Source organism: Mustela nivalis (assembly GCF_964662115.1).
Source record: "Mustela nivalis genome assembly, chromosome: 7".
Lineage (NCBI taxonomy): Eukaryota > Metazoa > Chordata > Mammalia > Carnivora > Mustelidae > Mustela > Mustela nivalis.
In genome coordinates, this window is record NC_139026.1 from 9,604,803 (window position 1) to 9,631,938 (window position 27,136).

Here is a 27,136-nt window from a genome sequence, read left to right on the forward strand (position 1 = left end):
GGGATTCGTATAATCCTACAGGCCACATGACCCAAGTTTCCGGTAGCCGAACAAAGATGGCTCCACAGCCTCAGACAGGTTAGCGGAAGGGGGAGCTCAAGGAAGGGCTGGCTCTGGAACATTTCTGTGGGAAGCCTGTGTCCACGTACCCTCCAGAACCTGAGCACAGAGGGTATACCATGATAAGGACAGCTGTCCTCCACCCCAAAGGCCCCCTCACGTAGCCCCAAAACAGCAAACTGGAGAACCCCAGGACACCTTTGGCCCACCCGTGACAACACAGCCTACCCTTGATTTAACTGCAGACTAGTTGCCAATATTTACAAATCACACACACACACAATCTGGATTTCCAGCTTCTTTTGAAAAATGGAAAGGTCTGGCCACACTGGGCCCACATTCCCACAGGCTACGGTTGACTTAAGGAAGGAAGAACTTGCCCCTTAAGAGCTGGGACAAACAACCTCGTTCACCTCAGTCCCCACTACCTGAGTCTCAGCCACCAAGACAGCCTGACAGAGCCACCCCTTGGGTTACACACAGCCTCGTCAGGTATGTGACCCACCAGGCCCCTAAAAGTCTTTGGAGTTGGTGACCAGCTTCTGATCAACAGGCATGTTTGGAAGGAGACCCCAGGGGCTGTGCAGGCACAGGAGCCACCACTCCCGGCAGAGGAAGAGTCCTGCCCACCACCAGGCCCTGGGGGCCAAGGTCCCCGGCTGTGGATACCCCACTTGCCCCTCTTAGGCGACCAGAGATGCCTGACCACGGGACATGGCGGAGGCAGGGAAGAAGGCAGAGCCAGCTAAGGGCAAAGTGCCCAAGGCTCGGGGGCACTGGCAACTGAGGTTGTCTCCATTTATTGTTGGTGAGGAAAATCCTCAGGAGTTAATACAGTCCGTACTTTCCCCAGAGGTGTGCTGAGGGAGGGGGCCCTAGAGTGCCCCAGAGAGCCCCAGAGATAGCTTATAGCAACAGTGCTTTGACTGAGGGCTGCTGGACACAAGCCCGTTGTCCCCATCGGCTCCTCCTCTCCCATGGCCATCACAGTGCGGTGAGTGGCCATCAGTCCTTTGGGGAAACAAGTCGGGAGAGAACGGACAACAGTCAGGTGTGAGGAGACAGAAAGGTGATGACCGCACCCAGGAAGACACCCAAGATCAGCCCGGGGCAGCCGGGCAAGTCTGAAGGAGGAGTCAGACTACCGTGTGTTCCGTGAAGCACACAGCTCCCTCCGCTAATGCTTGGGGACCAGAACTGCCACTGGGGCCTGTCACCCAGAGGCCCTCTCTGGGGACTCAGCTCCGGGGCACCCACCCAGCTCCAATTCCTGGGAGGCGAGGTTTCCCATGGACAGAGGGGAGATGAGAGAAGCACCTGCTAGAGGTCTGAGGGACAGAGGGAAGAATTTGTCCATCAGGCCCATTCGTGTCTGAGGACAGAGTAACAAGCTCGAACTTAATTAGACTTCATAAATAGAGCTCCTGAGTGAGGAGAAACAGATTCGGGGCCACCTGCACTGGAAAGGAAAATAGGGACTCGGAGCCAGGGCTGGGGTGGGAAGAAGCCGGTGCGGCCAAGCCAGGCTTGCTGGCCTGCCAAGAGCAGCAGGGCCCCGAAGGCAGGAGACCTGGGCCAGAGGTCCACCACGGGCCGACCACATGGGTAGAAGGACCTTCGGGTCAGAACTCTGACTGCTAAGAATCCCATCTGGACATGGTACAGAGGGGAAGAGGGACCCAGGGGCTGCCCATCCTGGCAGGTGGTGGTGGGTAGGATGCAAGGCAGGGGTGCTACGCCCCTGCTCCTCCCTCCTTGCTCCTTGGGTCCATCCCAGCATCTGGAATCATCAGAACCAGACCGAGCAGGGCTGACCCACAGCTGCCTGCAGCCCCGAGAAAAGGGAAGAAAATTCTTTGGCCCAGAGCAGCCAGAGGACCCTGAGGAGGGAGAGGCTGTCACCCAGAGGCCCCCCTCCCCTGGAGCCATCTTTCCCCAGGACTGATCCTGATGGGAAGCAGGGTGCCCCCCGCAGCGGAGCACAGCTCCTCCTGTGTGCGCCAGGAGAAGGGGAAAGTCCCAGCTGGCTGCCCTCGCTGTTAGCTCTTGTCCCCCAGGGACTTGCTCTTGGTATCCCGCTTGTTTCCTAGCAGCTTCAGCACCTTCATGGTCTTGAACTTCCCCTTCTTCTTGCCCTCGGGTTCAGCCTCCTTCTGGAACTCTGCAGAAGAGAAAGGGGCGCACTCAGCATGTGGGAAGGGGAGTACGTCGGGGTGGGCCAGGAGCAGTGACGAAGGCCCAGCTCCGTTCCTCCATCTCGTCTGGGGTCTTGGACATGTCACCTCAGCTTTGTGAACCTGCAGGATGGGAACTGTGCCTCTGTCCCAGTGTTTTGGCAAGGATCCAGAAATAAATGACCATGAAAGCCATCTGGAGCTTGGAAACACAGTACAGGTTTATCGTGAAAAGGCCCTGCTTCCCTAAGCCACTGTTCACAGCTCTGGGTGCCACAACATGGACACTGACAGAGCTGGAAGGAACCCCAAAAATATCAGCCTCACCCCTACTTTTCACGAGGTAGCTATGGGCAACTGTGGGCCTTTGGAATGGACTTAAGGCCAGCTGAGTTCTCTGCGGGGGCCAGGCCCGGGGTGAGGAGCCTTCCGTGCGCCATCCCTAGACACTCAGCACCCCCCTGCGGCAGACGAGGGGCCTGAGCAGACTGACTAGAGTCCCGACCAAACCACATGGCCACAACATGAGTCCCTGGTGGGACCAAGATGAGAGCAGGTCTCCTGACTCCCAGGCCAGTGCTCTTTTAGCTATTCTGGGCACCGTCTCCAGTAGGCACGGCTATTTGGGCGCACAAATTTTTTTTTTTTTTAAAGATTTATTTATTTGAGAGCGAGAGAGAGAATGAGCATGCGCAAGCACCCAGAGGGGGGGGGGAGGGCAGAGGGAGAGAATCCCCAAGTAGACTCCCCGCTAAGCACAGAGCCAGACACAGGGCTCGACCCACCACCATGAGATCATAACCAGAGCTGAAACCAAGAGTCAGAGGTTTCACTGACTCAGCCACCCAGGTGCCCCTAGCCCACAAACTTCTCCAAGAGCAGATGCAGATGTCAAGGAGGAACTCCTGGCTTCAGGCAACCGCCCTGGCACAGGGTTCCTCGCCCACCGAGCCCTCCCTCTAGCCCACTCTCTCAGCCCAGGCCACAGCACTCCTGGCTCTAGGCTGGCCTGCCTCGCCACACATGGCCCTCTCTTCAAGAGAGAGGCCAAGTGCTTGCACATACCATCCCTGGAGCTCCGGCTCTGACCCTCTGCCCTGGCTGCCCTCCCAAGATTCAGGTGGACCAGAGAGCCAGGAGGGGCCTCACCTTTCCTCCTGATCATGGCTTCCAACATCTTATCTTCCTCCTCCTCCCTGAAATGAGAAAGGGAAGCCCGGTGTCCCCCAGGAGAAAGGACCGGATATTCTCTCAGTCCCTTCCAGCCCGAGTCCTTCCCCCAAGTTAAGGGAGGGTGTGCTGGGATCGCTGAGCCCCTCCTGCAAGGACCCCCCGACTCCCCAGAGTGGGGGAGCCCCTCCCCCTCCCTCACCTCTGCCGGTCCTCGTCCAGGCAGTTGACGATGGCATTGCGCTGCTCGATGAGAGCCATGAGCTCCTGCATCAGCACCTTCTCTCGGCCCCGGTCCTCGTCCGTCCAGTCCTTTTCTGCCCGAGGAGAAAAGTTGGGGAACTGAGCGAGGGGGAAACCCTCCTGCCTTCCCAGGAAGCCAGGGACCAACACCTGACTGCTTAGGTGGCTGCAGACCAGCTCATGCTGAGTCCTGCGAGGACACGAAGGAAGGGACCACCTGGGGGGTGGTGACAAGGTTTGGGGCGAAATGAAGGTTAAGAGACCGAGGATACTAGGCTGCCTACTGAAAAACTCTTCAAGGGGGCTCCAGGAGGGCGAGCACGACACATGTTCTGCGAACAGAGACCAGCTGTGGCCAAAGAGGCTCCTGCTTCTGCTCATTCATTTTTTGATTCAATGAATGTTCACCAGGTGGTTTCTTGGAGGAGGCAGGATTCAGGCAAGGCCTGCTGAGAGCCTCCAAGGGTGGGCTGGCCAGATGGGGCAGAGCTTGGGAGATAACAGGGGACCCCAGGGGTCTTTACACAGTAGAAACAAGGTAACCCAAGGTATATTGGAACCTTAATAAAATGCCATACAGGAAGGCATATTAGAGGAGACAGGACCCTGGGGGTGGTGAGCCCAGCAAGGGGGTGTCCCTGACGTATCCTATACCTGCTACCCCACCAGCCTCCTCTCGGGACCCCTAGCCACCCCACGGGACCATCCAAGGGCCCACGTGCACCCTCGTTTCCCTTGCACCCAGCCCACAGGCTCCCAGGGGAAGGGTGTCCACACCCAGCCTTCCCTCCACGCCATCTGCCACCACAGGCCTCCCTATCTTGAGCCCCCCCAGTTCTGTTCCAATGTCCTTACACCTCACCTTGCCAGAGCTCGGGAGCAGGTGGCCCAGCACAGTTCTGGGGACAGCATGGGAGTCATCATCCCAATTCACATCCTTCGGCTACTTCCCAAATATGGGGCCTGGGGAGGTCCTATCCCTATACTATATGGGGAAACTGAGGCTCAGGGAAGTTAGGGCCTTAGCCAGTGTCACACAGCAATGGTGGAGCCAGCCTTTAATCCTGGGTAGCCGGACAGCCCCAAGCTACAGCCCTTATGGTATCTTATGGGTCCCTAACCGACCTGGGGCCTTATAAACCAGCCTCACCATGCAAAAGCAACCCCAGGGACAGGATGACAAGCCCAGGACATGCAGCCATCACAGAGAAGGCTGGAGAAGCCACACAATAAACCCAGGGCCAGGCTGGCCTGGGGTAGAGGGGACTGCACCAACTCCAGCCACATGGCGTCGCTGTGGCGCTCTCTGCATGGGGGCCGTGCCCGGCCTCCAGATGTAGGAATGACTCACAGGGGACAGTGGAATGGCTTCCAGAGACACTTCTGCCTCTGGGTCTTATCCTGCCTCCCAAGTTCTCTAGTCAGTGAAGAGACAGGGCCACTGTCCCAGCAGGCAGGAGGGGGTGTGTGAGCTGGGACAGGCCAAGTCAGAGGCAGGGATGAGAAGCCCAGTGCCACCACCAATGGGCAAGACTCAACCTCTGGTTCTCCATTTCCTCATCTGTGAAATGGATACAGTGAGACCCACTGTCCAGGCAGAGGAAGTAGTCAAAAGCCTGGCTTCTGTGGTCTCTCTGCCCAGCTGTGGCTCAACTACACATCAGGGCCACAGACCCCAGCTGTGGCTCAACTACACATCAGGGCCACAGACCCCACCTCAGTCACGTAATAACCATCAACCACCAACCCCTTCGGGGGCACCAGGTGTTGCCACATCCTCTATCTCCTGTTCCAGGAATTCCCTACAGGGTGGGTACTTTCGCCCTGTCTTACACCTAAATCCACTAAGGCTCAGTGAGGCTAAGAAACCTGCCTAGCTCCCCCTTACCCCAACCCCACCCTGTCCCCTGCCTGGAACACATTTGTGGCGGAACCCCGCAGAACACGGGATGATACGACTCCACACCCAACCCCTCCAGCCGCAGCTCCACCATTCTGAGCCCATCCCGCCCTGCACCCCCAGAGTCCTTCTGAGCCACACTGTACATTGGATCCTTCCACCTTCTCTCCCACCACTGCTAAAGTCTGACCACGCTCTGGCCTCATAGCCATGAACCCCGAGGTGCCTCTGCTGTCACTCACTCATTTGGGGCAGCCTGGGGCCCTGGAGCCTGAAGGCTCTCCCCACTGGGGACCCATCTACCCCCAAGTTCCAAGAGAGGTAGAAGCCAAAACATGTCAGTCTGGTCCTGGGCCTGGCACTCTCTGCAAGCCTGTCATCCCTGATGCCACAGGAGACCACACCCCCACACTGGCCACGCTGTTTCTGCTCCTGCCATCATTCAAGCCTATTTATCACCTGCTATGACCCAGACAGCACCTTCTGGACCTCTCCCCGCGGCGGGGCCCTGTTCCCAGAGCTGGCCTATGCGTCCCCATTGGGGTTCTGTCTCCTCCCCAGCCGCGAGGGTAAGAACTGGGCCCACTAGTCAATGTCACAGCCCCTGACAGGTGTCAGAGGAGCGCGTGGCGCTACGCTCACCTGGCTTGTTAAGGAGGCACCGGAGCTCATACTCTACGTCCGCCTGGCGCTGCTCCAGGTTCTGCTGCTTGAAACTGGAGGGTGGGTACAGCCAGGTGTTAGCCCCGCCCCTCAGAGGAAGCCCCGCCCCACCGCCCCGCCCCGCCCCGCCCCTCGCACGGCTTCCCTGCCCCATGCGGTCAGAAGAGGGAAGGCAGGAAAGATATCCATGCTGAACTCCACGGATTCCGGGGGAGCAGACGGCCGAGGGGTCTGCACTCACACATAGATGAGCTCGGACTCCCGCCGCACCAGCAGATGCTTCTCGTGGATGAGCTTGAACCAGTCCACCAGCATGTCATCCTCGCGGCCCTCTGGAAGCCAGAAGCCCACTGAGGCCAGGGCTGGCAGGACTTGCAGCCCTCAAAGGAGCCCCTGGTGGAGGGAAGGTTCCGCCCCCCCAAGCCTCGCCCCCCCACCAGGCCCTCCCAGCAGCTCCCCACACCACACCGTTCACTCCGCCCCGCAGCTTCTCCTCCAGTAGGACTCCACGGTGTTCCAAGGCATCCAGCTGGCGCTCGATCGTGTCCATCTCTCCGTGGATGTCCTCCTCGGGGATGTATTGGTCGGCCTGGACCTGCCCGACAACGCCGCAGTCACCGGAAGAACGGCCCATCCCTCCCACCTGCCCGCTGCCAGGAGTTTTGCCATTCTTCGGGCCAGCACTGGCCTGCCCATTCCCACACCCGAGCCCGGCCAGGTGCAGGACCACGGTGCGGGGAAGGGCCACTGTAGAGAGCGCCCCTACCCCTCCAGGCCCCTGGCCCCAGCTGGGAAAGGCACACCCAGAGGGAGGATCAACCTCCTGCCTCCTGTGGCATCCCCTCCCCCTCCTCTGCCATTCCAGAAACGATATCACTGGAGAACACTCTAATCTGTTTAACTCAAAGTGTATCATGTGAGTGCTTTGATGCTTGAACTATTATTAGTAACAAGTGAAATGTCAGTCTGCTCAAAATCCCGCTGGCTGCAAGTTAAACCCTCCCTTCGGGCCCCCCAAGGGCCCCTCTCTGCAGCCCCGGAGGGCAACTGCCCAGACAGCCCATCCTCTCACGAGTCCCACAGGACACCTGAGGCAGCCGAGCGCCTGCGGACTGCTGGCCAGTACCTTACGCTTGATGAGCGGGAAACCGTGTCCTGGGGCCGGCGGCCTGGCCGGCTTGGAGCCCTTGGTGGTCTTCTTTGTGGTTGGGGATGCTGTAGGTGATGCCTTCCGGTTAAAAGGGTTCTCCTTGCAAGAAGACTAAAGGCAGGGAGAATGGCAAAGGATAAGTCTGGTGAGGGGGCAGTGAGACACCCCCACCCCCGCCCGGGCAGCCTGACTACATGGGACTGGGGCCTGGAGCCTGGGAGGAGGCAGCCCAGGCAGAGAGAGAGAGAGACCCTCCCAGCACTCCGTCTCTGGTCCACTGGGGCATTCGACAAACATCTCATTTCCAAGGACCTCCCACGTCCCGTCCTACACTGGGTCCCTTTAGACATTCTTGTTCTCCCAAGCTCTCTGCAAAATGGGTACTGTAATGCCCGTTTTATAGCTGAGTATACTCAAGGCCAGAGAGGTTAATTAATTGGTTCAAGGTCATGCACTTCCTAAGAGCCCAAGCTAGGGCCAGGACAGCCATCTAGTACCAGAGGCAGTGGTCAGGACGTGGAGTTTAGGGCCAGACAGTTATGCTCGCTCACTCAGGCCTCACAACCCCCGCTCTCAAGCAGGGACTCTCAGGCTCAGGGAGAGAAAGGAAGCTCCTGGCCTGGGTCACCCTGCCAGGAAGTATGAAAGCGGGATCCCACCTTCCATCTGGCCAGGAGATGGAGGAAAAGAGTAGCTTCCTTCCTTCCTGTCCAGGAAACACCCCTCCCGTCTGTCTTCCCCCCACTGCAAGCCCCACCCCCCCAGCCCTGCCTCAGTCCAGCTTTCCGCAGAGACCCAGCCCCCTCTGAGGCAAGCACAGCCAGATAGCCCCAGCCCTGGGACTGGGCCTCGCCACCATGCGGGCAAAATGTCCTCCAACAGCATTTTCCAGCTCGTCCAACACAGAGATGTGGTGATGGGCCCCAAGGAAAGGTCTCACTCAAGGCCAGCAGTGCTCCCAGGAATGTTCACTCAACCTTCTCCTAAGCAGGTGAGGGAGGCTGGCGGAGCCCTGCTCACCTACACCGCACCAGCCCATGGAAAGAATCCTTCAGGCTGGCAGTGGCTGCCCTGGGGTTTCTGAAGCATAAGTACGAGGGCCTGAGTCCAGGCAGGGCAGGGAGACAGAGGCTGGTTCCCAAAGGGCAGCACCCATAGGGGACCCAGCAGGGTATTAAACAGCCTGAGGCACCCAAGGTCCCCAAGGGTTCTCAGCCTTTCACCACAGACTCTGTCAAGCCACCCAGGACACACACCCAGGACAGAAAAATGATGTTTAAAAGGCGCTGCCTGACGGTAGAGGGAAGGGTGTCCAAAGTTGATCTCTTGCCCAACCTGCCACCACCAGGGAACCCTGGGCCTCCTCAGAGCAGACTGAGGCCCCCAGAAGGGGCAGGACCTTCTCCAGGTCACACAGCAGGCAGGTGGCAGAGCTGGACAGGAGGGTGCAAGGCCAGGCCGGGGCAAGGGAGATGTCTGAAAGGTAGGAGCTAGACCCATAGCTCAGCCTGCTCCCCAGACTGATCCCCCGTCAGGTCCATCAGCCCGAGACTACAGCCACCCCACCTGAGCTGGGCCGCACGAGCCCTGGGCCCTCAGGGGCTGCAGAGCGTGCACAGATGCGGACCACCAGTACCTGGTGGCCCAAAAGGACTGGTGGCTACAAGAGAGGTCTTTGGGAACCAGACACCCAGAGGAGTGTTCTGACCCCTGACGATCCCCGGTTCCTGGCACGGGACTGAGAAGCAATGACACGAAGAGCCACAAAGGTCACCTGGAGAACAAGCTCCTTGAGATGGGTACCCCAGTCCCCTCTGCCCCCGAGAGGAGATGGAGTGCCAGGAGGCCTGGGTGGGGGGCCCTCTGGCATAAACAAGCCTCGTGAACAGAGAGGTGGACAGAAGGATGTGGAGTTGGATGGTGGCTGGGGGACTGGATCTCCGACGGGCACGTATGTGGGATGGGCAAGTAAACAGGTGACCAGGTGCTTCACTATATAAAGAGTTAAGCAGGTGGACGGGTGACTCGATGGGAGGGAGGACAGACGGATGAATGCGTGCCTCAGTGAGTGGAGCCACAAATGGGCAGGAAGACACAGCCAAGTCAGACGCCAGCAAAGACGGAAAACCCTGGACATTCCTGCCCTGAGACCAGACAGGCCAGCGGCTCTTAGCAAGGGGAAGGAGGACTCACCTTTACTTGGAGCTGCGGGGACGAGGTTCCCGGGGAAGGCACGGGGCTCTTGTCTCCAACCAGCAAGAGAGGGGTGGGGGCCGCGCCACTGCAGGGCTTGGCGGGCTGGGGACCCGGGCTGCCCCTCGTGCTGGGGGCAAGGCCAGGACCAGCCTGAGGTATCTGGTCTGCGCTGGGCTGCACCAGTTCCCCAGAGGAGGACAGGGAGGAGTGGGTGGAGAGGCTGGCAGAGGTCCCAGGGGTGCCGGGGGCATGGACTGCAGGCTCTGAGGAGCTCTTGGGCACAGCTGGTGGCTCCAGAAGCTCCCCAGAGGGGGTCTGGCTGGAGCTCTCAGAGGACAGGCTCTCCACGCTGAGGGCCGGTGACGGGGTCGCGGAAGGCGGCTCTGAGTGTGACAGGCGGGCGGTGTGCAGAGCTGAACGAACAAGTAAGCATGTGAGCGCCCCGCAAGGAGGCACAGCCTCACCTACCGCCCTCCCCTCTCCGCAGGGAGCTTCCATGTGCCCACAGGCTGAGGCCCAGAGAACAGCGAGGGCATGTTGGGACCAAGGTCCGCAGCCGCCACATCATCAGCCTTCGGCCCCCACACTTTGAGACCCGGGGCGCCACCTCGGGGCACGTCTGTAGTCCTGGGTTCCCTCCCTGCCTCCACTTCCCCTCCCGTGTCTGATCTGATCCAATGCCAAACCCAGTGGAGGAGGCGAGGCTGCAGGGGAGGGGAGGACACACAGAGTCCGGGCTGGCCCATCCTGGGCCTCGGCCTGGGGGGACAGGGGAGGAACTGGAAGGCCTCGAAGCAGCCGCCGGGCCTGGCCGGGCGCCGCCCTATGCCGCTTTGATCCTGTGGGTGACGGAGACACCATGCTTCGAAGCCTTGCCGTCTGTGTTTTCCAGATGAGGCAGCAGGCTCAGAGGGCAGGCACTCGGCTGGCCGGGAAGGGCTGGGGCAGACACAGCCCTGTGGGACTCGTTACTCGGCATCCTGCTGCTGCCCACCCACCGTAGCTACAAGACCCCGGGGGTTCCAGCAGGGGCCACCTGAGCACCTGCTTCCAGGCATCTCTCATGCGCTCTCAGACCCCCTGTCCGAGGGGCTCCTGCTGAGGTCCTGGAGGCAGCCGTACACCAGCCATGATGGAAGGTGACCAGCCCTAAGGCCTAAGAAGCCCCCAGGATGGTGACAGACAAAACCTACAACGAGGGGCGCCTGGGTGGCTCAATCAGTGAGCGTCTGACTCTTGATTTCGGCTCAGGTCCTGATCTCAGGCTGGTGGGATCGAGCTCCGCATCCGGCTCCATGCTCAGGAGGGAGGCTGCTTCTCTCTCTGCCCCTCCCCCACCTCTCTCTCTCTTTCTTTCTTTCCCTGTCTCTCTCTCTCTCAAATAGATAAATAATTTTTTTTTTTTTTTAAGATTTTCTTTATTTACTTGAGAGTGAGAAAGTGAGAGAGAGCATGAGAGGGGAGAAGGTCAGAGGGAGAAGCAGACTCCCCGTGGAGCTGGGAGCCCGATGCGGGACTCAATCCCAGGACTCTGGGACCGTGACCTGAGCCAAAGACAGTTGCTTAACCCACTCAGCCATCCAGGCACCCAGATAAATAAATCTTTAAAAAAAAAAAGAAGCACACAGAGCCTGGATGAGAGGGCATGCTAGGTGGAGGGAGGCACAGCGCCCCGAGGCTGACCCGCCACCGCCGTCCTCCAGATGGGGACGCTGAAGGCCAAGAGAGGAAAGGACCTGCTCAAGGTCACACACAGGCATGTCATGGCCCATGGTGCCCGGCGACAGGAGAGTAGTGACTAGTCAGGCCTGAAGCAAACCGCGGCAGTGCTGAGCCCCTCAGCAGTGGGACACACACTGGATCCTCACGACACCTCACTGTGAGGAGGGCTACGGAGGGCTGGGAGTGCAGAGTGTGGAGCCCCCGGCCTCCTTCCTGTCCTGTCGAATCCTGCCTCCACCACTCCAGCACTCCGTGGCCTCGGGCAAATCCCCTGCCCTCTCTGGGCCTGCTGCTTCACCCACGAGACAGGTGCATGCTACCCAGCCCGCAGGTGTGCTCTCGAATTAGCTGAGAGGACCCACATGGCACCTGACCTGGCAGGAACCCCCCCACCGCCACACAGCGATCCCCAGCCCAGGGCTGACCCCGGCCCCCCCAGCCCAGAGCTTCATCAGGAAAGCTCCAGGAGATGGCACTCACCGAGTGGGGATGCGCTGGGTGCACGGGGCGCGGGGCGCTTCTTCGTCTTGGGGCTGCTGGTGGGGGTGATGCCGTACCAGGGATGCAGGGACTTGGGGGTGACCTCCGCCGAGTGGGCCAGGGCAGGGCCCGCGGCCGGACTGGGTGCCGCTGGGGACTCCTCCTCCTCCTCCTCAAAGGGGTTGTAGGGCTTGGGCTCCGGGCCCACTGGCACCTGGCTCTGCTCCTCCTGGCCCTGGCTCTCCTCCGTGCCGCCATTCACCACCCGCCTGCCTTCCCGGCTCGGAGGTCCAGGGCTGCTGCTCGGGGGGAGGGGGGCTGGCTTCTTCCTGGGCTCTGCCTGCACCAGTGTGATCCATGGGGGGTCTTTTCTGGGGGCTGGTGTCCTGGAGGGAGGTGGGAAGAGGCAGACACCATTGGCGGTGGGCGGGGGGGGGGGCAGGCAGCCTCCTCCTGTCCCTGGATAGTTTTAAGTCCATTTCAAAGAAAGTGGATGAGAAACTGCCCGCGTTTCCCCGAGTCCAGAGGGGTCAGTCTGGGCTCAAGGCTAAAGTGGACTGTTACGGTCACAACCCAGCGGGGCCCCATAAGGCCCAGAGAGAGTGAACCCTCAGCCTCCATCAGCCCGGCCCAGGAAAGGAGGCACAGGGGCTCTCTGTGTGAGGCTGAGAAAGTCACCTGTCCCCTGACCATAGCCATTCACTGGGACAGGAATCTTCACAAGGGTTAGTGCTGATGGAGCATTAACTAGTGCCACAGCTGGGGCCCACTCTCCCCCTCAGAGACCACACAGGGGAAGAACAGCTCCAGAACAGCTGGAAACAGCTGTCCACGCACAGGACGCAGGGTCCCAGGCTGGAGGGCCTGGGCCAGGCACACAGCAGACGGAGCTTTTTGGGGTCTTTCTTGACTCAGCTGCCAGTTCTCACAACAGCTCCGTGAGGGAGGCCTAAGTGTCCCGTGTCACAGAGCAGCGGGGGCAGGGAGAGGTCAAGGGGCTCCAGGGGCCCTGTCTCTACCAGGACTACTCCCCACAGGAGTAGGGGACCCCAGGGGAGCCTCGGGGAAGGAGATGTGGGCACAGCACTCAGCCCCGCTGTCACCCACCCAGAATGAGCTTTGCACGACCTTGGGACGGTGTGCTGGTGAGTCAGGTGCCCACGGAAGCCTTGCCCACCCGCCAGACGCCAGCGGCACCCCCATGCCCAGCACGAGGGCCTCCATCACAGGAAATCCTCTCCGAGCCAGCCTACCTTTCTGACAGCTTGGGTGTCCCTCTCGGCTTGGGGACGGGGGGTTCATGCAACCTTCCTAGATAGGAAAGGAGAGTGAGACAGGCCTTCTTCATGGGCAGCTGTGGGCACCAGCAAGCCGTGGCGTGCCCTCCTGGCAGAGCCGGGACTGTAGGTGGCCGTGGCGAACTCCCCCCCACCCCCGCCTTGTACCTCCCAGCACTTGGGGCGATTAGATAAGCACAAAAGGTGACAGGTAATGGTCACGTGCGCAAGGCCAGGATACCCGGACACACCATAGGCATTTCAGCCAAGAAAGGGAACCCAAGTGTCCCTTGGACACTTCCCCAACGTGGACAGGAAACACTGCCTGAACTTAGCCCAGCCCCAGTGTCACCTCCTGCTCAAAGCCTCCCCTGACCCCCCGAGTGTCCTCCGTGAAACCCACAGTAGCCTCTGCTTCCCCTGTCTTAACAGACTTCCACATTCTATGGACATCCCTGTCTATGCTTGTCTCCCCGCTAAGACTGGCAGGGCCTTGAAGGCACAAACAGGCCTGAACAGAATCTGTCCCCAGGGCCCAGCTGGGGCCTGGGCTCAGAGCAGCACCCCCTCCCCGGTGTGTGTTTGCACTGAACAAGGCTCAGAGAACACAGACACACAGATACTCCCAACCACACACACCTTTAAACACGAGACGCACCCCAGCAAGTGCCCCCCCACCTCAGACCCGTGCTCACCATTTACTAGGCCGCTGCTGCCACCCTGTTCTGCCAAGTTCTCGTGCTGCAGGCTGGACCGGGGCCGGGGTGTGGGGGGCGTCAGGGCCGGGCTCTCCGGGGTCTTCCTCGGGGCAGGCGTGGGGCGGCCGGCTGGGGAGCTGCTGCCCAGCTCCTGTGCTTTGCTTGGAAGCCGGGGCTTGGTGGGGATCTGGGGCCGGGCCTCGGGGCTGGCCTTGGGGACATCCGCCTCAGCCCCTGCGGGCGCACTACGACCCACACCGCCTCCGTCCACATCCTTGACCTCTTCTGCAAGTTGCTGCTGCTTTGGCTGCAGAGGGGGCCCGGACGTGGCCCCTGACCGCCCCCCGGGGCCCAGCCTGGCACAGTGCTCCGCGCACACGAAGGTGCCTTCCTCAGGCCCACTAGTGTAAGCCCCAGGGAGCAGGGTGCTGGAGCACTGCCGACACCTGCCAGGGAGAAGTTGGGGAGGGGGCTTCAACGGGCGCCCGGGACACTGGCTCCTCCTCCCCAAGGGCTGTTCCAGCCCGCCCTCCTCCCACCTGCCCGCCCAGATCCTGCACCGGGGCCTTCCCACAGGAGGAGGCAAATGTAACTGCCAGAAGTACAGAACAATAAAATCACATGAAATCAAGCAACATAAATTGTGAAACAGCCTCTGGTTTGTGCTGCAAGAGGAAGCAAAGGTTTGCCCCTGCGCGGGGGGGACGAGCCAGTGCTGAGGCGGTCGGCCACCGGCAGCTCAGGTTGTCAACCAAGCAAGGTGTTTTGGTGTTGTTTTGTATGAAACAGAATGTCTTGCACAAGAAAGAATATGCTGTTTTTCCAGGAAATTCTAATTCGTGTTGTGTGTCTGTTTCCACGGGGCCTTATTCCGGTCTGTATTCACAACTGCTCACAGGGTCCAAGGCATTTTTTTACTGGGGGTCCCTGGAAAAAGTCCTTAAAACGTTGTCCTCGTGGTCAGATGTCAGTGTGTTAGTACAATGGTGCCCCTGCTTGGGCTGTGACCCCTCAGGTCTGCAGTCAGGCCCCTGGGGTTCCAGGCCTGGCCACCCTGCACTCACACCCACACCCATAGACACACACCGACACCCACAGACACTCACACACACAGAGACACAGACAGACACACAGACACACACTAACCCACAATCTAATGCATGTTGGAACTCAGTTGCTGGCTTCCCTTGACTATTTCTTTTCTTTTTTAAAGATTTTATTTATTTATTTGACAGAGAGAGACACAGCGAGAGAGGGAATACAAACAGGGGAGGCAGCAGAGAGAGAGGGAGAAGCAGGCTTCCCGAGGAGCAGGGAGCAGGGAGCCCGATGCGGGGCTTGATCCCACAACCCTGGGATCATGACACTTAACGACTGAGCCACCCAGGCGCCCCAACTATTTATTTTCTGATTGCTTTTTCACAACACATAAAATGTTTTCAGGGGCACATTAGTCAGTTAAGTGTCTGCTTTCGGCTCAGGTCATGATCCCGGGATCCCTGCACGAGGCTCCCCGCTCAGTGGGGAACCTGCATCTCCTCCCTGTCACCGCCCCCTGCTCCTGCTCCTGCTCTCTCACACTCTCTCTTGCTCACGCTCTCTCTCTCAAAGAAATAAAATCTCTTATAAAAATGTTTTCAGGGGCGCCTGGGTAGCTCAGTGGGTTAAAGCCTCTGCCTTCAGCTCAGGGTCCTGGGATCAAGCCCCGCATCGGGCTCTCTGCTCAGCGGGGAGCCTGCTTACCCACCCACCCCCACCTGCTTCTCTGCCTACTTGTGATCTCCATCTGTCAAATAAATAAATAAAATCTTTAAAAAAAAAATGTTTTCAGACATGTTCTAAGTTATTTGTCTTTTCCCTGTCTCTCATTCCATTTTCTTTAAACCTGGCTTCTTGTGGGAGCCACACATGGAAAGCAAGCTATTATTTTAACTTTTTAAAAAAATCCTTTCTATTTTCAAGGGCTTCTAAAGCAGCTCCTTAATCTCATGAGGTCATTCGCCTCAGAGAGCTTGGGGCAGGAGGTAGAACCCCTGAGCTCAGCTCCTCTGATCCCACGACTGACGAGGCTTCTCCCCTCACTAAGCCTCAGTTGGCTCATCAGTAAAATGGGTTGATAAGCACGATGCTCTGGAAGGAAGGGCCCCGTAGTGTGCCTGGCAGACAGTGATGCTGAGTCCACAGAAGCTCCCTTCCTTGGTAATAGGGTGTTAGGTGGGGCTCGCCCCCCATCCTCCCCACCCTGCTCCCACAGCCACTCACCGGAAGCAGTGGCGGTGGTAGAGCTTGCCCTCGACCAGGGAGCGCTGGACCAGGTGCACATGCTGCTGGCAGGCGGCGCATGTGCTGCTGGGGGTCCGCTGGGCACCTTGCTCAGACAGGCTGCCCGATGACAGCTCCTCGCCCTGCGGGGAAGGGGGTGAGCAGAGGGGCATGGGGCTGTGCTCACCAAGCTCCCTGCTCTAGAACAGCCCCCTCCCCCTCTAGCACCCACTCTCCCCCGAGTGCACACGAGCTCCACGGTGCTAATGCACGTCATCGGAGCCCCAGGGCAGCAGAGGAAGGGACGCAGTTGCCACTTTGCAGATGAGGAAACTGAAGCCCAGAGCAGAGGGGAAAGATTTGCTCAAGGTCACTGAGTCAGAATGGAAACAAAAGTCCTGACTTCCAGTTTCTGGGGCCCTCTCTGCCAGAGACGGCTCCTGGCTGTATAACCTCCCTGCCCCTCTGCCATCCCTGTAGGTCGTCGGCCCCTGACGGGTGACCTCCTTTTACGCCCACCTCATCTGCCTTCTCTGCCTCCCCTCCTAGAGCTGCGGTGGGTTTAAATCCCAGGTCCTCCACTTCCAAGCTCTGCGACCCAGAGCAAGCTGCTCACATCTCTGGACCTTAGGTTCCCACCTGCCGATGAACTCCTCTGACCCCTGCCTGTGTCAGCCCCACGTCACTGGGCACCCACACCGGCCAGGATCCCCGGCCCTCAGGAGCTCCTCCAGCAAGGACAAGCGGGGGAGCAGGTGGGAAAAGCCCTCTGCGCCCTGCGACGTGCTACCCCGATATGAAGGGCTGGAGTCTGTCCTCTCAGCATCTTGGGGCGGGGCACTGGCCTTGGACAAATGACCCTCGGGATTCTCATCTCTCTCTCAGGACTCCTACCGCCCACCTCCCAGGGTTGTTGAGAGGACAGAACAGAATCATGCGGGGAAGCTGAAAGCTCTGTGTGCACAGGAATCAAGGGGAATATTTGCTACACTCCATGTGTAAATCCAGTCAAGTCAAGGCCAGGGTGACAAAGTCAATGCGACAGACTGTCCAATGCCCCCCTTCCCAGGCCTGGAAGCTCTTGATCTCGCCCCAAGCCCCAGAGAAAAGAATGGAGCCCCCTGCCCACAGAATGGGGCCGGAATCTGGCCCATGTCCCCTCAGCCACCCTTGCCACTGAGGCTCTACTTCCGAAGCCAAGGGGAAAGGACCTAGAATGAACACTGCAAGGGTACCCACACAGCCTGTCCCCGCAGCCCCTGGGCACCTGCCTACCTGAGCCCTGTCTCCTGGTTCTGCTGGAGTAGGTGCTTCGGAGGGCGGGGAGGAGGGTGCCTGGGCCTTTCCAGGTGATGAGACACCAGCTGCCAAGAAACAGGAAAGAGACCCTAAGAAAGGTGGAGACCCCCGGGGCCCAGAAGGCCCCCAGCCGGCCTACCACTTGAACTCCACAGCTATGGCTTTTGGGGAGAGCACTCAACAGCCGGGACCAGAGCTGGCTCCCCACTCCTCACAGGGCAGAAGACACCTCCCCTTCCAAGCCAAGCGCCAAGGGCAGGCTGCTTAACCTCCCCGAACCTCCATAAAGTAGGGCCGTGAGTCCAGCCACACAGGAGTGATGGAAAGGCTGAGGCCAACAGTACAGTCATGGAAGGAGGTGCCCAGCATGTGGCAGGACCAGCAGCTTCCTTCCCACCAGCATAAGGGGATGGGAGGGAAGGAAAAGCGAGAAACCGCGTGGTGCTGGCCGGAAGGTTCGGGAAAACAGGCTGGTGTGGCTGCTCTCCCTCACGGCAGAAGAAACTCAGCCACCCCAGCCCACGAGCCCCCTCGGAGACCCCACTCGCTCCCTTATTACTTCAGCAAATATTCATGCAGCACCTCCTGTGTCCCCAGTGATCAAACTAAAAAATGAAAATCCAGAAAGCCATAGACCCCAATATTACTGTTCGATGATTTTAGGAATAAAATCCAAGTTCCCTACTGTCATCTAAAATATCATTTACCAAACTAGTTAGTGGACCCTGAAATCCATTTAGTGGTTACAAGCAACACATTTAAAAGGTGAAAGAGAAAATATCTTCACGCATCACAAGGGGTTGTGTTGTCTTTTTTTTTAAGGAAGCCCTCCGCCCAACGTGGGGCTTGAACTCACGACCCCAAGAGTCGCACGCTCTACCTACTGAGCCAACCAGGCACCCCTGCGTGTGTCACATGTTGTAAGGGGAAGAATCGTTTCCTGAAACTTGTTTCAGGGACACACATGTGCATGAACTTGGCCTCTGATGGGAATGTGTGTGATGAGTCATAGCCAGAAATTTTGGAAGCTCACGACCTTGTCATCAAGGACCACTCCCACCATCCTTCTGTCCTCATCCCCTCCTGAAGCACACGGGCCCCCTGCTAGCCCTGGAACATTCCTTCCCAGATCTTCAAATGGCCTCCTTCTTCTCCTCATTCAAGGTTTAGCTCAAATGTCACCTCCTCAGAGAGGTCCTCCGTGACCACTCACCTGGAACAGCCACTTCACCTTCCCGCTGGTTTTTACACCATTGTTTTGTCTCCTTCACTGGACTCCCTTGAAACTATACTACCTCTTCATCTGTGCTCGCTCGCTCTCTCCCTCCTATTCTCGGCTCTCTCCCCAGCACCTAGCACAGTTCCTGGCACATGGTAGAGGCTCAATAAATATTTGTTAAATGAGTAAGGACCAGGTGCCGGGGTTATGTAGCTGGGAACCGGACACAGATGGTCTGCAGGGGAAAAGGGAGGAGTGATCCAAATATTATGACCAGAGTCACCTGTCATATGACCTGTCATATGAACACCTATGACCTGTGTTCACCACAGGGCAGGAGGCCACCAGAACACCTGGGGTAAATCAGGGCAGGCTGCATAGAGGAGGCAAAATGTGAAGATTAGAGGATGGGTAGGAAAGAATGTTTGTGAGTGGAAGATGTGGAGCAGAAAATAGAGTGTGGGGTTGGAAGATCACCAGGGAGAAAGGCTGAGTGCAGAAGGAATGAGATAATATTCAAAACACAAAAAATTCAGTATGCCTACTGCTGGGGCAATGAGTGGCTCAAGGTTAAGTGGGAAGAGACCCTCAGGGGCCCCACTAAGAAGCTGGACTTGGTGGGTGGTAAGCGCCCAACTCTTGATCTCAGCTCAGGCTGTGATCTCAGGGCTGTGAGTTCAGGCCCCACGCTGGGCCCCAGCTTGGGCACATAGCCTACCCAAAAACAAAAACAAAAACAAAAAGCTGGACTTTATCCAGGTAACAGTAGCCCTGCCCCTGTGATGGCCGATTTCACACAGCCGCTGGGCGTCCTTCACTCACTCTGGTTCCAGACCATGCTGTGGCTCCTGGAGGGCAGGGTCAGCTGCTGGGCCCAGGGTCACGGGCACCATGGAGCCTGGCGCAAGCGAACACAGCACAGTGCTGTGTCTTAGCCAGGGTCAGGCTTCAGAGCCACCCGGTCCAGGGAAACTCAAGTCTGGTTTAAATCGCCCTTGAAATCCTTCTAGTGGCCCAGAAAGCACAGCACAGGACCATCTGGGGGAGTCTAACAGCCAGCTCTGCCTCCGGGGTGGGAACGCACTGCTGCTGTTTCCTTTGGTGGAACAGCAGGCAGAATACAAACGGTTCGTATTTAGAAGCCAAGTTGTATGAGAAGCACAGACTGTACCTTTATCAATAAGAACCCCCGCAAGCCCAGGGGGTGCTCCCTCCTCCCCGGCACGGCTAGGAAAGCTGGGCCCACCAGGGCCACCCTCATCCCAGGGTGCCCCGCAAGGACCCAGGAACAGAGCGGGCACCATCAACAGTACTGTGGGGGCCCCTCCCCAACCCTCCCACCTCACAGGCCCCCAGAAGGGTGGGCCTCCAGGAAAGAGCTTAGTTGGAAGACATCAGGGTTTGGAGACAAGCAACCCTCCTGAAGGTAAGACTGAACCATGATTCTAGGTAAGCAAGCTACACTCTAACCAATGAAATAAAGAAGTCATAATAATGTTAACCTTGAGTCCTAAGTAACGGCCAGACACAGGTTCACATCTCCTCGCTTATGCCTCACATCAACCCTAAGAGGTGGGCACTGTTCTTCACTGCATCACAAAGGAGAAACTGAGGCAGACAGGTGACCATGGTGGCACACTGTTACCCAGACAGTCAACAGCAGCCTATGCTCTTAATTTCCACCTTATTGCCTCTCACCAAAGAATCAGCGGATGGGAAATACTTTCATTTTTGTTTTCTGTTAGAACACATAATGTGTGGGGCGCCTGGGTGGCTCAGTCAGTTAATTGGCTGTCTTTGGCTTGGGTCATGGTCCCAAGGTCCTGGGATTGAGCCCTGCATCGGGTTCCCTGCGCAGTGAAGAGCCTGCTTCTCCCTCTCCCTCTGCCTGCTGCTCTGCCTACTTGTGCTCTCTGTGTGAAATAAATAAAATCTTTAAAAAAAAAAAAAAAAAACACTCATAATGTGGGATGCCTAGGTGGCTCAGTCCATTAAGTGTCTGCTTTCAGCTCAGGTCATGATCCCAGGGTCCTGGGATCGAGTCCTGCATGGAGCTCTCTGCTCAGTGGGGAGTCTGCTTCCTCCTCTCCCTCTGCTCCTTCCTCTGCTTGTTCTCTCTCTCTCTCTGACAAATAAATTAGTAAAATCTTAAAACACACACACACACACACACACACACACATATAATGTTATTTGTTCAACTATAATACTGACCTGTATCACTGGGGGGGGCAGGTAACAGATTATCTTAATTTTTATGCTCTTTGCTATGTTCTACATGTTCTATAGTAAGCATGTTTTGCCCTTAATAAGAAAAAAATGACTTTGTAGAACACGTTTTCTTAAAGAGACAGGCGGAGACTGTCCACAGGTAGAGAGCCAAGGCAGGAGGGAGGACCGAAAAGGGACAGGGTAGGGGTAAGGCCCCCAGGGACCCAGCACAGGTGTCAGGACACCTGGATTCTGGCCCCACCATTCAGCTTTCCTGTGGCGTGACCTTGACCTTCTTGCTTCCCCTCTGGACCCATTTCTTCTCTGCAGAAGGAGATCCCCAAGAAAGATTCCTGCAGAAGGATGCCCCAGGCGGGAGGCTCAGGAGCCACCCAGTGACCCGACTCAGAGCAGAGAAGCGCCCCGTGGCTCCCTCAATGCCTCCGCCCGCTCCCCAGCCTCTCAGTTCTCAGACCTTGAAGGTCATTTCTGGGGAAGACCGCTGCACCACAGCCCCACAGGGCCACTCGCTGGCTTTGGGGGAAAAGCCCCAGGGAAGTGTCTGTACACAGGAAGTGAGGGGGTGGGCGCCAGAGGGGAACTTGCCCGCTTTGTCTCCCTACAAGTATTTCCTTCAGTGATGGGTTTTGGGCTTTGTGCCAGTAAGACTGTGGGTGGCACAAGCGCAGCGAAGGCCCCAGCTGCACCCCCGGGGGCCCAGCACAGTGCTGTCTTCCTCGCTAGGTATTATGAGGACTAAATGAATGATCCAGTGAATAAAGGCCATGCTGCCTCCTGGGCTGAGGAGCTCAGAACCCAGCCAGGCACCTCCCAGCCCCACCCCCAGTGCCAGCCTCCCAGAACAGCTCTGCCCCCTCTCACCTTGGCCGGGGCTGGCGAAGTGGTGGTAATACTGGGACACGTAGGTCATGATGCTGAGGCAGTCGGGGACACTCATGGAGACCATGTCACTGGGGTCCAGGAGAGCGGGGATCCCCAACTCCTTCTCGGCCACTTCAAAGGCCTGGGGTGAGGGCAGGTGTAGGGGTGGGGGGCAGGCAAGGGTAGGAGTTGGGGTGGGGAAAGGTGGGGGGGTAGAGGCAGGGGTGGGCATGGGGAGCAGGTGCAGGGGTGGGGAAGGTGCAGGAATGGGTGCAAAAACAGTCAGAACAGGGAGAAGAGGAGGAGGCAGGGTTAGGGTGAGTGGCCCTTAGCAGAGGCCCAGCTTCCAGCAGTGGGATGAAGGGTCCAGAACTAGGGGCTTCCCTCAGCTCTGGCGCCACAGGGTGACTCCGGGGAAGGGGTGGGCTGGTGTTCCAGGCACAAAGGAGCCAGAAGGAAGAGGGGGATGGGGAGAGGGGCAGCCAAGGCCCCAGTGCAAAGCAGCTTCTGGCCTCAGCTCCTACTCTGCAACACCCCTGCCCCCTCGCCCCGCCCAACACGCACTCACAGCCTCCAAGGCTTCCCTCTGTCTGGGGACTCACCAAACGGTTATTCTCGAAGACATTGTCCTTGGAAAGCGAGTCAAAATCTCTGCAAGAGGTAAAGGGAGGGAGGAACACTGAGGAGGTGACTGGGGCAGGGGTGTGGAGTCTGGGAGGAAAGGAGCTGACCTCATCCCAGCCTGCGTGGGCCTCAGCAGGCTTGGGGGAGGGGTCTGTGGACGGCCCACGAGGAAACTGAGGCAACAAGCCGGGTCTGCCAGGTGCAGGAAGGAGCATGAGCTCAGGGCCCCCTGAGGCATCCTCGCAGAGGCTCGAAATCACTCTGAAGGGGCGGGACTCAAGTCCAAGCTTTCAAGTTTAAGATCCCTTCTCTCCAGCAGCCAGAAAGCCAGGTCCTGAGTCAGTGGCAGAGACAAGACTGAGACCAGGACTAAGGTTTGTAATGACAGGGACGGCCCCGAATTGCTGACCTCACACTGGGCGCCGTGCTGAGCTCCTACCGGGAGTCTGTTCTCATAGCAACTCTCCTGGGAGGTACTGACCCCATTTCACAGATGGGAACACTGAGACCCAGACAGGGGAAGACACTTAGCCCTGAGAATCCGCATTTCTGGCTCTTCCAGGGCATATCAGAAACCCAGAGAAGCCGGGTTACCGATTTGCCCAATCCCCAACCCAGCGCAGAGACGAATGTTGTTTAATGGGGCTAAGAACAGAAGGAACAAGTTTGAAACCGACTGGCAATTGTACATATTCTAGAGCTACAGACACTAACCCTCTGGCCAACCAGCTCGGCTGCTCCTGGGGCCCGCTTTCCTTGGGGGAGCAGTAAAGGGTTTCCCAGTGTCTAAACTGGGACAGGTGAGAGGCAGCAGAGCCTGCCGCGGGGAACCCCAGCCAGAGATAGCTGACTCCCCTCCTGGCTCTATTTACCACGAACACCCCCATCCCCTAACCCCCTACCCTCACCCCTAGTCCCCTACCCCCTTCCCCCCACCCCAGTGCTACAAGCTGCTCAAGTGCCTGAAGGTAGCTTTCTGGCTTGGCAGCCTGCTGGGTGCACCCAGCCAACGCCTTGCCCTTCTATGGCTGCAAAATGAAGCCTTGACCCTCCCACATCGTTGGAGGGCCCAGAGGCCTGAGCAGGCAGAACGGAGTCCAAGGTCAGGGTCTCAGCCTCTGCTCTTCCAGGCCTGGCTGTGCGACCTTAGACAGGCCGGCAGTCTTCTCTGCCTTCATCTTCCCATCTGTCAGTTGGGAGGAGCTCTAGCACCCACCGCCAGGTTGGTGGGGAGGGCTGGTTGAGTCTGGGCTTGGGGAAGGGCAGGCCTCGCTGCCCTCCTCCTGCCCCCACACTGCTCCAGGAATGGTCCAGGTAGGAACGGTGGGCAGAAGCAGGAAAGGGAGTAGCCTGAGAACCCTAGAGGGAGGTGCCCCAAGGCTGGATGGACCTGGACAGAGGAGCCACCTCTGGCCAAGCTGCTTCCCTCCCCACTCCACACACACCCCCACCACACCCCCCCGCCCCTACCTCACCCGAAGCTGGGACCCTAAGCCCTCTCGCTTTGCCACTGCCCAAGAGTGTGACCACAGGCAAGTTATTTAGTCTCTAAACCTCAGCTTCCTGGTCTGTGACACTGTGAACAGATGAGGGGACACAAGCCCAGCCCCAACAAAGGCTAGTTTGGAGACCAAAGGAGACAAAGGCAACTTTTCTCAGCAGATAATTTCAGTCTCCCCGGCAGTGTTCTGGAAGGCTGGGTGTCACGTTTTGTTCGCCAGTGCCCCCAACACCCTATGTAATTCCTGGTACTTAGTAAGTGCTCAACAAATGTTGATTGAATGAATAAATTCCAGAAACAGTGTGAAAACTGCAAAAACCCCAGAGACACTGGTTTTTCCTGCAGCTTCTTCCCCTCCCCCATCCCTGTCCCTAATGGACATCTGGGCTTTGGTAACACAGATATTTTCTGAGAGTTTTCAAAAGCCCGGGAAGTTCTATTTGGCCCTGGGGGAGATGAAGTACACAAAAATGAAACCCATATGGTCCCTGCCCTCAAGGGAGCTTAAACAGGCCTGGATTGGGGGTGGGAGGGCCAGCAAACAATGAACCAGGCCCTCCAGCTTGGCAAACCCCACCCCTCCAGCAGAGGTGAGGCCCCAGCTCCAACAGCTTGAACCTCTTCAGATGATTCTTGCCGCTTTCCCTGCCCTCATAGAGAGCCTCCCTATGCCTCCTGTGGCAGCTGGGCCTCAGTCTGTCTTCTGTACAATGGGCTAGTAGCTCCGGGCCATCGGCCTCTCCCAGTCCTCCCTGCCCTGAGCCATGGGCCCTAGCAGTGCTCCCTCCCAGGGCTCGGCTCAGGTGGCCCCCTCCAGCCGCGGGACCACCCTTTCCTCCAGCGGCACCCGGCTCCTGCTCTCTCCATTACCGTGCCAGGCCCAGCACACAGCAGCCACTCTGTAAATACTGCTGAATAAAGAAAGGGCTAACATACACTCATCACACCCGACTGTCTAATCACACAACTTACAATAACTCAGGTTAATTGAATGCTCGTTGCCTCATATAACCCTCACAACAGTTCTGTGGCCTAGATCCTATTATTAACCCCACTGACCAGCTGAGGAAACTGATGTCTGCAGGGGCCCAGTGACTGACCCCAGGTCGCACATCTAGAACACGAAGGAGCTGAACGAAGCCAAACAGCCTGGCGAGCTCAGGCCCACTGATCCCCTTAGCTGGACACGGAGGTCCCTTCAAACACTGGCCCTGTCCCCTGCCTCCGGCCTCCTGCCTCACTGCCTGCTTCCCCAGGCGAAACAGAACACCCCTTGAGCCCTCTGCTCCGAAGCAGGGGTCCAACCTGGGCACCCTTCTCCATTCTTCCATCTCCCACTCCGGGGCTGTCCTATCCCCATCCCGTGCCGGTGACCTGCCCCACAGCAGGTGGAAGCCCAGGGAATGTCTCCACCTTGTCCCCTTCTCTTCTGCAGCCACATCCTCCAAAACCCTCTCCTCCACGGCCCCACACAGAGCCCGCCCCAGCACCCAGACATGCTAGCACACAGTATAGACCCCCAAAGACCGCAGACCCAGCCAGGCTTGGGGAGCCCTGTCGGGGGCACTGCTGGCAAGAGAGGCAAGGACCAGGTCTCTGAGTCTCAAGTTGCAAATGAGACAGGCACCCAAGGAATGGTGGGCCCCCGCTTAATTTTCAGTCTGTGTTGGATGAATGAGTGAACGAGTGAGAGGTTCCAGAGCCCACGGCGGGGGAGCTGAGAGAGAAGCCCCAAGTCCACTGCTCTGGGGTCTGAATAAAATTTTCCAAGAGAACTTGTTTGGGTAGCTGGGGGTGAGAAGGGCCCATTTCACACAGGGAGACACGGGGGGGGGGGGGGGGGGGGGCCTCTGGCTGTCAGTCAGACCTTAGGACCCTTCACTCAGTCTCCGTGGCCCACTGAGGACCGCAGGGCTGTGGGGCACACATTTGGGGGGCAGGTTCGTATCCTAACTGGGGTGAGAGGTAGGCAGGGGGTGTCTATCCATTCATCCAACCACTATTAACCTAAGATCTCCTCTGTGTCAGGCACCATGCTAGCGCCCTGGAGACCAGTCCACATGGGGGAATCAGAGAAGTCAGCAAGAGGACCCCCCCACACACGCACACAGAGGGACGGGCCTCAATGCCTCGCGAGGAGGAGGCTGCTCAGTGCGCCTGTTTGAGAGCACCGTCGTGCGGGAAAGGCCCACGGTCCCCAAGGAGGGCTAGGTGTCCCTTTGGCGGAAATTGGCGCCCTGTGGGCGGGGCCAGGGCCCTCGGTGCAAGGACCAGTATGGGGGGCAGGTTCAGTGTCCCAGTGGGCAGGGGCGGGGCCTCGTGGGGGAGGGGTCCCCCGGGGGACGGGCGCTCGGTGACCCAAGCGAGTCGTTGAGGGCCCGTCCTCAGGGTGGGCGTCTCGGTCTCCGGGGGGCGGCGCCTCCCACAGCCCGGGCTCCGCGTCACTGAGGGGGGCGGGGGTCCCCAGCTTTGGCCCGCGCCCCCCGGCGCCCCGGCTCGCCCGACCTCCCCCCTCCTCTCCCCCACCCCCGACACTCACAGCAGGTCCGGCCGGTGCCGGTGCAGGATGGCGCAGAAGGCCAGGCCGTCCCGGAAGGAGCTGCTCAGGTCGCGGATGTCCACGCCGCGGTAGCCCTCGCACTGGCGGCGGCACCAGGCCAGCAGCGCGCCCCGCGGCCCCGCCATGGGCCGCGCGGGGCTCGGGACCGGCTCCGGGCGCCGCCGGGATCGGGCTTCACCCCCGGACCCGGCTCCGTCCGGTTTCCGGCGGCGGCTCCAGCTCCGACTCCTGCGCCGCTCCGAGCTGTAGGCGCCGACCCGCGGGCGGCGGGCGCAGGGCGGGGAGGAGGCGGGGCCGCGGCCTCGGAGTCCGCGCTCCGGCTCCGGCGCGGGGTCCCGGCTGGGCTCGCAGCTCCCGGCCCGGCGCTGCCCGGACCTGCCCGAGCAGCCGCCGCCCGCGCGGCCCGGCCCGGCCCGGCCGCCGCCTACTCACCGCCGCCCGCCCCCCTCGCTGTGGGCCGGCCGCGGGCGCGGGTGCGGGCGTCCCGCTGGCTTCGGTCCCCGCCCGCTGCCACCGCCGCCGCCGCCGCCACCGCCGGGAGCGGGGGCCTGGCGCCCCACCCAGCGGCGGCTCCGCCCCCAGACGCGCCCCCGCCCGCCCGAGGGCCAGACACCGCGCAGCCCCCCTGCTGGGCGATCGCGGTCACCGCTCTCCCTCTGGAACCTCTCAAAGAACTCCGGGACAGCCCCGGGATCCCTCACCCACTGCCAACTCGCCCGTCCCACAATGACTTCTCCACCACGCCGCCCACCTGGAATTCTCCTTTCTCCCAGCCCGCCTTCTTCCCACTCTGGCCTAAGGACCTCCAGATCCCCCACCCTAACTTCTCTAAACCCACTCACCTC

At 59.1% G+C, this 27,136-nt stretch overlaps 1 protein-coding gene across 1 annotated transcript; it reads right to left on the reverse strand.

Moving 5' to 3' along the window:
- Positions 1-345: 345 nt before the first annotated feature.
- MICALL1 (MICAL like 1) lies at positions 346-26,767 on the reverse strand. The gene is made up of 16 exons (XM_082740156.1): positions 26,271-26,767; positions 22,209-22,257; positions 21,607-21,748; positions 17,271-17,359; positions 15,996-16,138; positions 13,731-14,179; positions 13,012-13,069; positions 11,759-12,144; positions 9,554-9,969; positions 7,337-7,471; positions 6,679-6,805; positions 6,452-6,542; positions 6,190-6,263; positions 3,607-3,721; positions 3,384-3,430; positions 346-2,221 (listed from the first exon to the last, which is right to left on the reverse strand). Exons 1-16 carry the CDS (start codon positions 26,414-26,416, stop codon positions 2,100-2,102), a joined length of 2,589 nt encoding a protein of 862 aa, XP_082596282.1. The 5' UTR covers positions 26,417-26,767; the 3' UTR covers positions 346-2,099.
- Between the last annotated feature and the right edge of the window lie 369 nt (positions 26,768-27,136).